We start from the raw sequence: 12,938 nt of genomic DNA, 5'->3' as shown, positions 1-12,938 counted from the left end.
GATCAAGTAGGCACATAATACAGACAACATCACTCATACATGTCACTACTGTCTACTAGTACTCTCACAACATACAGTCCTGCTACCAGCTAACCTCCATAAAATGCGTAACCATAAGTAACCAGATGTGAGATAGCCATCCGTATAGATGATCCTACTCTAAAGACACAACCAAACAAGGAACATGCAAAAGAGCCTAGACCAAGAGTTCTCAGAATATCCTACATGACCACAGACAGTCCCGTAAAGGCACTCCATAGATGACAACCAACAAGCACATATAACATATAATTCTACAAATTATTACAACAAAGCAACATACTCAATATCAGGAGACATATCTAACATATCACTACAACATAGCAGCATACTCGATACCAGAACACAAATCTAATAGATCACTACAACATAGAAGCATACTAAATATCAACAATCTAAGGAATGCATGGCCGTATATACTCAGAGGTGGGATAGTCACTCGGACAGGTGATTCTACTCTAGAACCACAACCAAACAATTAGCCGGTAAGAGAGTTTAGATCAAGAGTGCTCAGTCTATCCTACATGACTATATACAGTCCCTAAGGCATCCCTCTACTAACAGATAACCAAAAGTTGTGGGCCGGCATGGGTGCCTTCGACCACGGGTACAATGAGGCGAAACTCACATCGATATGTGTGTAGGAAACCACCGTAGCAACGAAGAACTCTACCAGCTTCAACTCACTTCCAATCACCTACATGAAGTAACTAGAGTCAATCCCCGATCAGTCGATCACAGGTCATAGTCACTTCCAACAATGACTATTTCACATGAAATGACAATTAGGGTTCCACATAAAATGACGATTAAGGTTAAGTAAGGACACTTAACCCATTAAGGACTTAATCACCTAAGGGTAGGATTGATTAAGGTTTGACTTAGTCATTCTCGGGTATAATAATAATCCAAGCAATAGCCCAAATATGCTCCCGATCATTGTCCAAAATAGAGCTCCCCGATTCTAGGGTTTTCCACATAAAATCATAACTAGGGTTAGTGTTCCACACTTAACCCATTAAGGAATTAATTCATTAAGTCCAATACTGCATTAAGTTAATTGTAGGGCAATACCAAGTATAATTCAAAGTTTAATTGACAGTTTTAACGCGGGTCCCGACAAAACTCCAAAACTAGGGTTTTCTTGACATTAGGGTTTCTAAACCCTAATTAGGATTTCCAACCCAAACACGTGCCACTCAGACTAAAGTTAGATGTTTAGGTAATTTAATGTTTAATAAGTCGGGCACCACCCACTGCCACCTCGAGCAGTGGTGATTGGCGGTGGTCCGTGGCGGCAACCACCCATACACAGCGGCGGTGGCGGTTTCGAGTGATAAATCCAACAACCAAGCACACATAAAAGTTCCTACATCATACGTACACACACACTAGCACCAAAAAGAATACAAAAATGCCCAATACAGCCACCGAGATGGTGGCAGACGGTGGCAGCTACCACCTCACGATGGTGGTGGCGGGTTTTCTTCGGTTTTCCGGCCAAGCAATATTCATACGACATCATACCATTAAAACACGCACATACATACACGAAATTACACACAAACACAGCCACCCACGTGGTGGCAGGCGGTGGTCGAAGAGCGATAAGGCGACAACCGCATGGAGGCGACGATAGCGATCGGATGACTGCGGCGTTTCAAAAGGAATGGAGAAGAGAGGGGGTTGCAGCAGCAACACACACATGTGAAACATGAACACCATACAGCCACCCACTCATGGTGGCATGTGACATTCGGAAAATAATGGCAATTGGGACAGCCGCTCAGAGCGGCAACGGCGAGACCCGCTGAAACAACATATGAAGCGAAGAGGATGGAAGAGGAACGGGTTGCACCATTACTGGGGAGAGGCAACAGCGGCCGCAAGTCTCGATCTTCCGACTGCCCACTAATACGACGTCTAAGCGTTGATCTTCGTCGTTGTCGGCAGCGGGAGCAGCAGTGGTGGTGCTCGGTTGTGACAACCAGAAAATTTTGGAACAAGCAAGGTTTAAATTGCAACCGTGTACAAGTGAATTCACAATAAAGCATTGTTGTGATAGGATTTTGAAAACCAAAAGAGCATTGTTTGTATAAGTATATATGTCTCCATACTTTGAAAATCATATTTGTAGTAGACACTTAAAGGTTAAGCAAAGCCAAATCGTAGGAACATAAAATCATGAATTCAAGACATTTCTTTTTAGTTGTTGACCTAGGAAACCTAAAACCGAAATCACCCTTTAAAAAGGGAGATACCAAAAACCGAAATCAATAAGAAAGATTTCTAGGGCCGAAAACTCCTTTAAGAGAAGATGCAAAACCGAAATCACCCTTAAAAAGTGATGCTAGGCCGAAAACACTCTAGAGCAAACAAGTTAGACCTAATCTCAAAGGTGATTTCGGTTATAATAAAGAGAAAAGTGACATTTTTGATAGAATAACTCAACCTTACTCTATTTTACCCAACGAACGACCATGCACCACACTCTCTTACCTTTCAAATAACCACACAACACACTCCATTAACTGTCAAATATCCATACCCATTTCTTCTTTTAAACCACGGCCAGAAGACCATCTACCATTCACCAACTCTTTTTCTTTCATTATCTTACCTTCCTTCACCTTCATATTTCAAAACTTCTCTCAAGAACAATAGCCAACGTTTCCCAAGATCATCATCAACAAAGTGGTACTTAGAATTTCGGGTATCATAATCTCCAAGAAGTCCATCAACCACATACTAGTGTTTTAGGCTCGAAATCTCTTCACAACACCTTAAGCAACCCACAAATCAGCTCAAGGTGAGTTCATACCCCCATGTTTTCAAGTTTTTTTTTTATGTTTTTAAAGGGGGGGGGGGATATAAGTAAAACTTTGTTTATCACATCAATATTTACATGTTTTCATCTTTATGTTAAATACATGGTTAATACTAGTTTTTGTACATTATTTGTGATATATTACTTTGAATTGCAAAACTAACAACACAAACATACTTTATGTTATAAACTCATACGAAAATTTATGATTTGTAAAACTACAAGGTTTTGGAAACTTTTACAAAAAGATAGTTTTCCTGGTAAAGATGGTTACAACACAGTCAACTACTATTTTGGTGGATTACAACCCAAAGATATCATGTTTTGGTTTCATATTTCAACACTAGACAAGATTTCAACTTTATATTTATATAAAAGTTCATATAAATAGTCTCAACAAAACATAGTGGATAAACTATAATTGGTATAGTTTGGGAGTTACAAAACCACACTTTCATTTCAGAAGAACCATATAACTATTCAAAGGTATAATTATTTAAAAAATGGAGTCGTAGTTCACGTAAATTTGTTAATGCTCTAGTGAGACATTCTCTTCACCGTACCTACCTAGCGTACACTTTAAGTCCTGCATTATAACCAGAGTCTCCTGGAGGGAGAGCGAGATCGTTGTGTATAGATCTATACGGGATTGACAACCCCACACCTCAGCTGTTCGCTACAGTTAGACCGGCAAGTCCAGGGTGACAAAAGTCTACTGATTCCGACGCCTGAAGAACGTCGTTCATGCATATCATTCATATTAAGCATGGTTATAATAACTCACATAGGGATTAACTATACTATTTGGTTTACGGGAAGCTTACACCTCATCAGTTTTATAAAAGAATAAAACTACATACTATCTTCAGTACAACATTTCTTACATTTTTTCTTAAGAGTACTTTGTTCCATTCAAGTGTGTAAGAGTAAACTTGAATCTTATTAACCTAATTGATATATAATTATATACCTTACAAGAGGCTTCTTATATACATGGAGCATAAGTAACATGTGCCATACCCCGTCATGGTGGAAAACAAAACAAAATTGTTTTAAATACTAATCTACAAAATGTTGGAATCAAATGAGATTAAATGTTAATCGGCAAATTTCCTATTATATCACATCAGTGGAAGGAGGAAGAAACTTTTATGGCTTTATAAGACTTAATTTGCCTTAAACCTTCAAAGGCTTTAGTGAGGATTAATGAATGTGCCAAATCCATACGTGAGCCTAGTCGGGCTGAAGACACGAGACGTAGGGTTTGCAATTTAATCATACGTTGCATGGTAGGCTGAGGGGCTCTTATTCATGGGTAACCTCTAGGAAGTCTCCAGGGATAAGATAACCTCCAGGTTTAAATTTAAATTCGAATAACATTCAGTTTTTTTTTTTTTTTTTTTTTTTTTTTTTTTTTTTATATTAACTAAGACACGCGTCCACTACAAATAGGACCCTTTATATCCCATATAGTAAAAACCTTTAAGGACATGACTAATTCAATGTAATTAGCAGACATGATCTCCAATTCTAGGTTGTGATTATTTTCTCTATCTCGTTTTTTAATTCGCCTGATAATGTGACTTCACATTTTACCTTTCTTACAATCAGATATGACAATGAATGAAGAATGATCAAACTGATTTTCAATCGAAGGTTGGTAAACAAGTAATAATATTTGAAATTATTATTTGCGAGTAATACACATATAATTCTTAATATTATTTGTTGATTTGTTTGCTTTAATCTTACTAACAATTCAGAATTAGTTCGCAATACTTATCATCAAATTGTTTGTCTGTCAAACCTGAAACACAAAATAAAACACACACAATCACTTTCATTTCAGTGAATTTAGTTATAGTGATTACATTAAGCGTTTTTTGATGGGTCAACTTTTTGAGGGGAGTTTGATATGACTTTATTCATATTAAGCGTTTTTTGATGGGTCAACTTTTTGAGGGGAGTTTGATATGATTTTATTCATTTATATGAAAAAATATATAAAAAAAGTAGTAAATAAATCAATTTTGGATTAGAAAAGCCATGAATTTACATCTATTGGACTATGAGTTTTTTAGTTGGAGGAGAAGAAGTATAAAAGGTATGTGGATATATGTTTTCAAAATTATTAATAATATTTGACAATGAATTAAAAATGTATATATTGTTTACGTTTTGTATACGTTTAGTCATTCATGTACTTTTTTTTGCACATTATACCAGTGAACTTGTTTGAATTGTCCACATTACGTCCTTATGATATGTTGGTGTAGGTTTCCGGCCACAAAAAGAATTTTCTGGTCTCCTTGGCAACTCCCAAGAAACTCCGATCAATCTGGAAAAACATGATTTTTTCAGCAATAGGATTCTTAATCTTCATCTTCATTATATTTAGAAAAACACATTTATTATTTTCAAACCTAGGAATCTAAACAAATCTCAAGAAACTCAAACCCATGAATCTATGATGCTCAAGAACACATCAAGTCAGAAGTTAGAAAACCTACATCAAACTGAGAGCTCGAAGTTAGAAAACCCATAGATTCAAGTTTCCAGAAATCGAAGTAAGAAAAAAACATAGAGATTCAAGTTTACAATTTTTCGATTTAAGGTGTTCATGTATGTTCAACTGGAGAGAGAAAAAAACACACATTTTCACATCCACCCGCCCATATATCTCATTTAAGGTGTTCATCTGAAAGTTTCCGTAAATCAAACTAATAAAAAAACATACAAATATTAATTTGTCGAGTTCCATATGAAGATGAACTCCGGTTTGCTAACCTCTCCCTTTTTTTTTTTTTTTAACACATCCATCGTAGATATCGAAAAAAACACTAGAAATCGTTTCAAATCTTCGTTCAAACACATGAACACATGAATGATTTCATTTTAGATCTTTGTTTTTTTGGGTTTATGATTTTCGTTCATAACTTTTAGAAGGGTTTGTTCGTTCATAGCTTTCGGATGAAGAACCTTACATGGAGATGAAGAACTAAACTTGAGAACCCGAGAACTCGATCTGATTTTGTTTGTGCGTGTTCATCAGATATGGAGTTCATAAATTTATTTTTGAATGTGTTCATCCGAAAACCAATCAACATATTTGATTTTTTTTTTGTGTGTGTGTATTCATCAAATATGGGGTTCATGAATGCGTGTGTGTTCATGAGTTTTTGAGTGTTTGACTAGAGATTTGATCGAAAAATTCATCTTTAGCCGAAAAACTCATTTTTAGACCGGAAAACCTACACCAACAAGTAATAATGACGTAATGTGGATAGTTCAAACAAATTCACTAGTGTAAATGTGTAATGTGGAAAAAAAAAGAGTGACACATAGAACTATCCTAAAAGAGTGATACATAGAATTATCCTAAACGTAGTTAAATAATTTTACATTTACCATAATATAGTTTAAGTATAAACAAATCTGATTCGTTTGTCTAAATCTAATCGATTTCAACCCTAAAATTGAAAAATACAAATCAAAGTAAATTTATTGAACACTGGGAAATGGATCGGAACAATTCTTCTTTGAATTATAAATATGAATCAAAATAATCAGATGATTAAAATGAGTATGTTAAAAACTTGATAATTGTTTTGTGTATATTTACGATGTTTTAATTAGTAAATATCGAAAATGGTTATAGAAGTAATTCGAAAACATTTGTAAATTATAATGCCTCTCGATAACCCTCGAATTCCCTCCTTTTACTTTCTTTAAAACAGAGCGAGTATTGGTAGCTATTCAATTGTTCAGGTGGGGAAAAGAAGAAAAGCTAAACTCAGATTAACTCACCGCCCATCGCTTCAACCTCGCCACCGGCGGCGGCGCACTGATTGATTTTTTTTCGTTTACTTTCGAGATCGTAACATTATTTTCATGTCACCGGCAGTCGAAGATTTTTTATCCCCATCATCGTCCTCCACACAGCGTTCGTATTTCCAGAACCCTAACCCTAGCGCTCAGGGACATTTTACTGATTCAGGTATATTCGATAATAGTTTCAATCTCATGAATTCTAGTAAACTTGATTTTGATTGTTCAAATGACGCGGCGGCAGCGGAAGCGGCCACTGTTCGTTCTTCGAGGAGGAAACACGTAAAAGTGAAGAAACAATCAAGCTGTAACGGTCCAGTGAGTAAAAAATCTGATAATAGTACACGTGATACTACTGGTTTCGTGTTCAATGCGACTACTAGTGGTTCAGTGTTAAGCTCGAGTTTAGGGCAAACGGGATGTGATGGGAATGATGAACGACAGCGTGATGGTGAGGTTTTGGATTTTAATCTATTGCGGTTTACCATGGGAGTTACTAATAATAATCAATTAGGAAACAAGATGGGCGCAGAAAAGGTACAGAAGAGTGGACATAATTTTCAGCCTGGTGATTTAAATTTTGTTTTTGGAGCTGATGATGAAAAGGGGGACAATAGAAAAGCTAGTGAAAGAGGTTCTAATAAGTTTGGAAAACTTAATGGTGTTGATATTGTGTTTGGTGCGAATATGAATAATGGTGTACTGAACTCGAATTCAAGCAATATTGGGCATGAACATGGGCGTGAAGGTGTAGGATTGCATGTAGATGATAGTGAACCTAGTGGAACAGTCAGAAGCTCAGGTATTGATGGGTTTATGAAGGTCAATAACTTCAAAACTATGCCTGATTTCCATCTGGTTAATTCAATGTCATTCTTAAATTTGGGATCAAAAGGATCAGGTGAAGCTGCACCCTCGATGAATAGCAACCTAAAGACAGAGGAGAACAATACATCAGATAGCATAAAATTTGAAAATCCGGGCTTTGTGTTTTCTGCCAATCATAGAGATTTTCAGACAGATTCGAATATTGGAAAACAAAAATCCGAAGAGAAGGTTGACAACTTAGCACCTGAAAGTGACAGGAATGTAGATAGTGGAGTAATTTTTGGAAACAGCCAAGTTAATGGGATCTTTCATATTGGAACTCATGATGAAAAAAGATCCAGCTTCAAGGGAAGCATGAAACTTGATGATGAAACCAACATTACGAAGAGTAAAGGAGCAGGAAGCTCTGATCACTTAAAGAAGCAAGAGGATAATGTAGATTCTGTTCTTGATGGTAATTCCACTTTTGTTTTTGGAAGTAATTTAGGCAATGCTTTCGGTGACAACCCTCAATGTAAAGTCCCCCATGACTCAAAGACTTCAAACATCCATGACCCCACAAAAGTTAGTACTACTAAGAATAAGATCAATGAAGCTGGAACAACCAACAACTTCAGCTTTTCAAGCAATGCTGGTGGATACGGGGCTTCGTTTACAGGATTCAATACACCAGATATAAACATTCCGGTTTCTTTCACATCAGATATGTTTCCTGGTTTAGGTAAGAAGTTAGAATTCAGTAAAAACAATTCTGTAAGCCAAAGAAAATTAAAAAAGACCAAGGCAAAAGTGAGACAACAATCTAGCAATCGTCCACAAGTTATCCTGACTCATTTATCTGAAGGAGTCACACAGCCTTCTGAGGAGTCTCCTGGATCTTGTTCACCTATGGATGTTTCTCCTTATTGGGGTGCTGACTGTGCACCAACTTCTACCAACCCTGCAACCTCTCAGGTTCAAAATGAAGATGCTGTTGATACTACAGAGAAGCTTGGGGCCCAAAACTTTTCACCTTCTGTTACATCATTTGCTAGTGCTGACATGGCAGGGAGACAACGGCCACATCAGAAAAAGTATAAGCTGAGAACTGGTCGCGTTAATGTGTCCCATTCTCATAAACCTGAGCACACAAAGGCTACAGATCAAGAAACATGTGACAGTTGGCGAAAAAGGTGTTATTTTTAGCCCCCTTTACATTTGTATAAACCTTATATGCTTTTGATTTCTGAAATAAATTGATTTGTGTCAGGGGAAACGAGGCTTATAAGAGTGGAGATTTATCAGAAGCTGAAGTATGTTATTCAAAGGGTATTAGTTCAATACAACATACAGAGACACCTGGCGTTTGTATACAGCCTCTTCTTTTGTGTTATAGCAATCGTGCAGCTACACGCATGGCTCTTGGAAGAATGAGGGAAGGTCTAAATGACTGTAGAATGGCTGCTGCATTAGATCCCAATTTCATGAAGGTCAACTTAAGATCTGCAAAGTAAGATTTCTATCTGTCAGTTACTTATCAGATAAGAAAAATCATAATCTAATTTTTTTCTTTTTACATCCTATTTCCAGCTGTCATTTACTTCTAGGAGAGGTAGATGATGCATCATACTATTATAACAAATGCTTGGAGTCTGAGGAAATCGTTTGCTTGGATAGGAGAATCACAATTGAAGCTGCGGAAGGCCTGCAAAAGGCACAGGTAACTAACTACATGCTTCATGTATGCATGTTTTGCCTTTGAAACTAAATTCCCAAATTACCCTTGGCAGAAAGTCTCGGATTATCTGAAGCTGGCTGCAGAGATTCTTGAACAGAAAACATATGAGTCAGCAACCAATGCATTGGGAACCATCACTGATGCTTTGTCAATAAGCTCCTATTCAGAGAAACTACTTAATATGAAAGGAGAGGCTCTTCTCATGGTATGTGATTCATAATCTTTGTTAGTTTAATAATTGAAATTGACTGATTTGCCCTTATGTATTACAGCTGGGGAAGCATAAAGAGGTGGTTCAACTGTGTGAGCAAACCCTAGATACAGCCGAAAAGAATTTTTCATCAGTATGCAAGATCTCATTAAGACTTTGGAGGTGGAACCTAATGTCAAAATCCTACTTTCATTTGGGTAGGCTTGAAATAGCTCTCGACTTAATGGAGAAACATGAGCAACTAAGAAGCAAGATTGTGGGTCCCGACGAGTCATTAGCTCATTTGGCTGTTACCATTCGTGAACTTCTACACTGCAAGGTATAGAATATATATATAGCTAACATTCTTCTTTGTTTCATATTAAATGTAATTCTAATTTTTTTTGTTTTTTGTTTTTGTTTTTGAGGGAATCAGAATGCAGGAAATGAAGCCTTTCAGAATGGTAAGCATACAGAAGCAGTAGAGCATTACAGTGCTGCAATATCAAAGAGTATAGAATCACACTCATTTGCAGCTGTTTGTTTCTGCAATCGTGCTGCTGCAAACCAATCTTTGGGTGAAATCATTGATGCTATTGGAGATTGCAGTATAGCTATAGCTCTCGACACAAGCTACCCAAAGGTATGCATTTTTCATTAATTTAATCCGTGTCTATATTTAAATAAATGATGTAACAAGTTCATAAAGTTGATTGCTAATTTCATATGGTGTAGGCCCTTTCGAGAAGGGCCACCTTACTGGAAATGATTCGAGACTACAAACACGCATCTGATGATCTTCAAAGACTCATCTCCATTCTTGAAACACAATCACAGAATTCACAAAACTCTCACAAGTCTGCAAGTAATGGCAGTGTGAAAGATCTAAGAAGAGCTCGACGTCGTCTTTCTATTCTAGAAGAAAAAGCAAAAAAAGAAAGATCCTTAGACCTTTATCTCATTCTGTAAGTTTGTTATTTTTTTTGAAATTAAATTTTCTGTTATCTTTATGTCTTATTATTATTGTGTATGATTGTTAGGGGATTAAAACCTACAGATGGAGCAGCGGATGTTAAAAAGGCGTATCGGAAAGCAGCTCTGAGACATCATCCAGACAAAGTCAACCAACAATGGAAAGCGGTTGCTGAATCGATTCAGATGGATGCTGACAGACTCTTCAAGATGATTGGAGAGGCATATGCTGTGCTTTCAGATCCCACCAAGGTCTTTCTTCTACTTTTTTTAACTTTTGAATCAAATTTCCAATTTTAACCTTGGGTTTGACTTTTTATAGAGGTCAAAGTATGATCTTGAAGAGGAAATGTGGGATGACATGGAGATAAACGTAGGCAGCAGTAACAGAAGAGGATCCGATTTTTTCGGTTCACAAGAATCGAGAAAGTCATACGGATATGGTAACGGTAACGGTAACGGTAACTCCCATTATTACTATTGGCAGCAGGAACCGAGAAAAAGTTACCATACCTCATATCCACGTTGGTAAATTCACAAGTCATAACAAACACCGAAAGAAAATTTAATCACACATGACATCCAAACATCAAGAAAGGATCATATTTTTATTACATGATGAATAAGGTGGAGGGATGTCCTGGAGTTGCATACATGGTCTACAGATGTATACATGGTGGGTGAATTGGTGAAATCTGATTGATTATTTTGTTCATTTATTATTGTGTTTATGCTTATCATTGTGACAAATACAATTGCTATTTGTCATTTTTAATGTTACTAAGTTGATTATCACAGACTGGAAAATAACTCGCACTATATACATCTCTTTTGAAAGTCAAAATAACTCGCTTTTTAATGTAGGTTTCTACTTGAATCTTAGATTAAACCTTATATTGATCTACTCTTTAAACTTAGATATATGTCTAATTGACCTGATTTTTTAGTCTCATGAACATAATAATCCAAGTCACGCTCAAATGTATGAAATATAATACTACAGTACTACAACTGTGTTTGGGCATTTTTAGATGGGTTGGTTCATATTTCGTATGCATATCATACTAAAAATATGGATTTTACACAATTTTGTCTAGGGCTGAGCAAAGGTTCAGACCCGTCCCGGACTGGACTGCGAACCGGAACCGGTTGAAAGGTAACAGTAGAACTGGGAACCGGGTTTCTTTCTCAGTTTCTGACTTCAAATGAGAAATAAAGTATACTCTTACAACTTTCAAACCACACCGACCTCATGTTCATTGGATTTTTTCTATTACTTTATACGGTTTTTACAATACAATAACAATTGGATTTCAACAAAAATAACATTTTCCATGCCTCTGTTCAAGCAGTTTTTTAAATATTTTACACTCAATCAGTTTCTTGTAAAAATAAGAAGTTAATTGTAAAAATATGAAGTAAAGTAGACTCTTATATCTTTTGGATGATACCGAAACTGGATTTTTCTACGATTTCATATGATTTTTACAGCACAACATATTACACAATTCTATGTCCAATTCCAAAACCTGGTATGGTTTAGTTTTTTAAGTGAAAACGGGAACCGGAAAACATAAAAATCTAAAAACCAGGAACCGTCTTATTTGTTGAAAAACCGGTACGGTCTCACAGTCTCGTATATGTTCTAGGCAAGTCCGATTTGGTCCAAATGGTCCAAATTCTCATGCCTAATTTTGACTATAACATAACTTTCAGAAAATAAAATAAAATAAAACTTGATCAAAATATGAAAGACTAATTATAGTTTTGTACATAACATAACTTTCAGAAAATAAAATAAAATAAAACTTGAGCAAATACAATTTTGTCTATAACATAACTTTTTGAAAATAAAATAAAATAAAACTTGATCAAAATATGAAAGACTAATTATAGTTTTGTATATAACATAACTTTCAGAAAATAAAATAAAATAAAACTTGAGCAAATACAATTTTGTCTATAACATAACTTTTTGAAAATAAAATAAAATAAAACTTGATCAAAATATGAAAGACTAATTACATAAAAGTACTTCGCCGTGTTTTAGTCAGATTCAGTCGCGATTAAATTTTTTTGCCACGACGTGTTGATGATGTCTACGTCGTGGTGTCTTCTCAGAGAATCTTCTAAAATTGAAACAGGTGGACATCGACTTTTTGTTTTCGAGTGTCTTTAGCTTTTGTCTTGTCTCTTTCCGGGTTTTTCTTGTCAAAATTGCACTCATCACTCTCTTCTTCTTTTTCTTCAATCGGCTCTGTGACTTGATCTGGTGGTCTTGTAAAAGCAAGCACCTCAAAAATCAGGCGTTGAAACTGGAGGTTTCAAATAATTCACTTCTTTTTCCAATTGCTCTTCGGGTAAAGGCTCCTCCCATTCCTCCCACTCTTCTTCCTTCACGTGTTCAAATTCATCATGCTTAAGGAACTTCTTGTTTTCTTGCCTCACCAGATTTGCTTTGGCACGAGATGGGAAAGGGAGAGGTGGTCGATATGGCTTAATGACAGAAAAATCATAATCAATTTTTATCGTCCACG

The 12,938-nt window shown here is 36.2% G+C and overlaps 1 protein-coding gene across 3 annotated transcripts; it reads left to right on the top strand.

The window, feature by feature from the left end:
• The first annotated feature begins 6,582 nt into the window (after nucleotides 1-6,582).
• Nucleotides 6,583-11,264, top strand: LOC145129874 (uncharacterized). 3 transcript variants are annotated; one of them, XM_079064692.1, is made up of 10 exons: nucleotides 6,583-6,863; nucleotides 6,939-8,694; nucleotides 8,772-9,011; nucleotides 9,092-9,221; nucleotides 9,292-9,444; nucleotides 9,512-9,769; nucleotides 9,866-10,072; nucleotides 10,165-10,394; nucleotides 10,470-10,653; nucleotides 10,724-11,264. In XM_079064692.1, the coding sequence occupies exons 1-10, from the start codon at nucleotides 6,758-6,760 to the stop codon at nucleotides 10,931-10,933; spliced, it is 3,474 nt and encodes a 1,157-aa protein (XP_078920818.1). In that variant the 5' UTR covers nucleotides 6,583-6,757; the 3' UTR covers nucleotides 10,934-11,264. The 3 variants fall into 3 exon arrangements, with proteins under 3 accessions (XP_078920818.1, XP_078920817.1, XP_078920816.1); XM_079064691.1 differs by having other exon boundaries at nucleotides 6,583-7,145; nucleotides 7,209-8,694; XM_079064690.1 differs by having other exon boundaries at nucleotides 6,583-8,694.
• The last annotated feature ends 1,674 nt before the right edge of the window (nucleotides 11,265-12,938 follow it).

Source organism: Lactuca virosa, chromosome 8 (genome assembly GCF_052849685.1).
Source record: "Lactuca virosa cultivar CGN04683 chromosome 8, Lactuca_virosa_CGN04683_v6, whole genome shotgun sequence".
In the NCBI taxonomy this organism is placed as follows: domain Eukaryota; kingdom Viridiplantae; phylum Streptophyta; class Magnoliopsida; order Asterales; family Asteraceae; genus Lactuca; species Lactuca virosa.
This window is presented reverse-complemented; position numbering and strand designations above follow the sequence as displayed.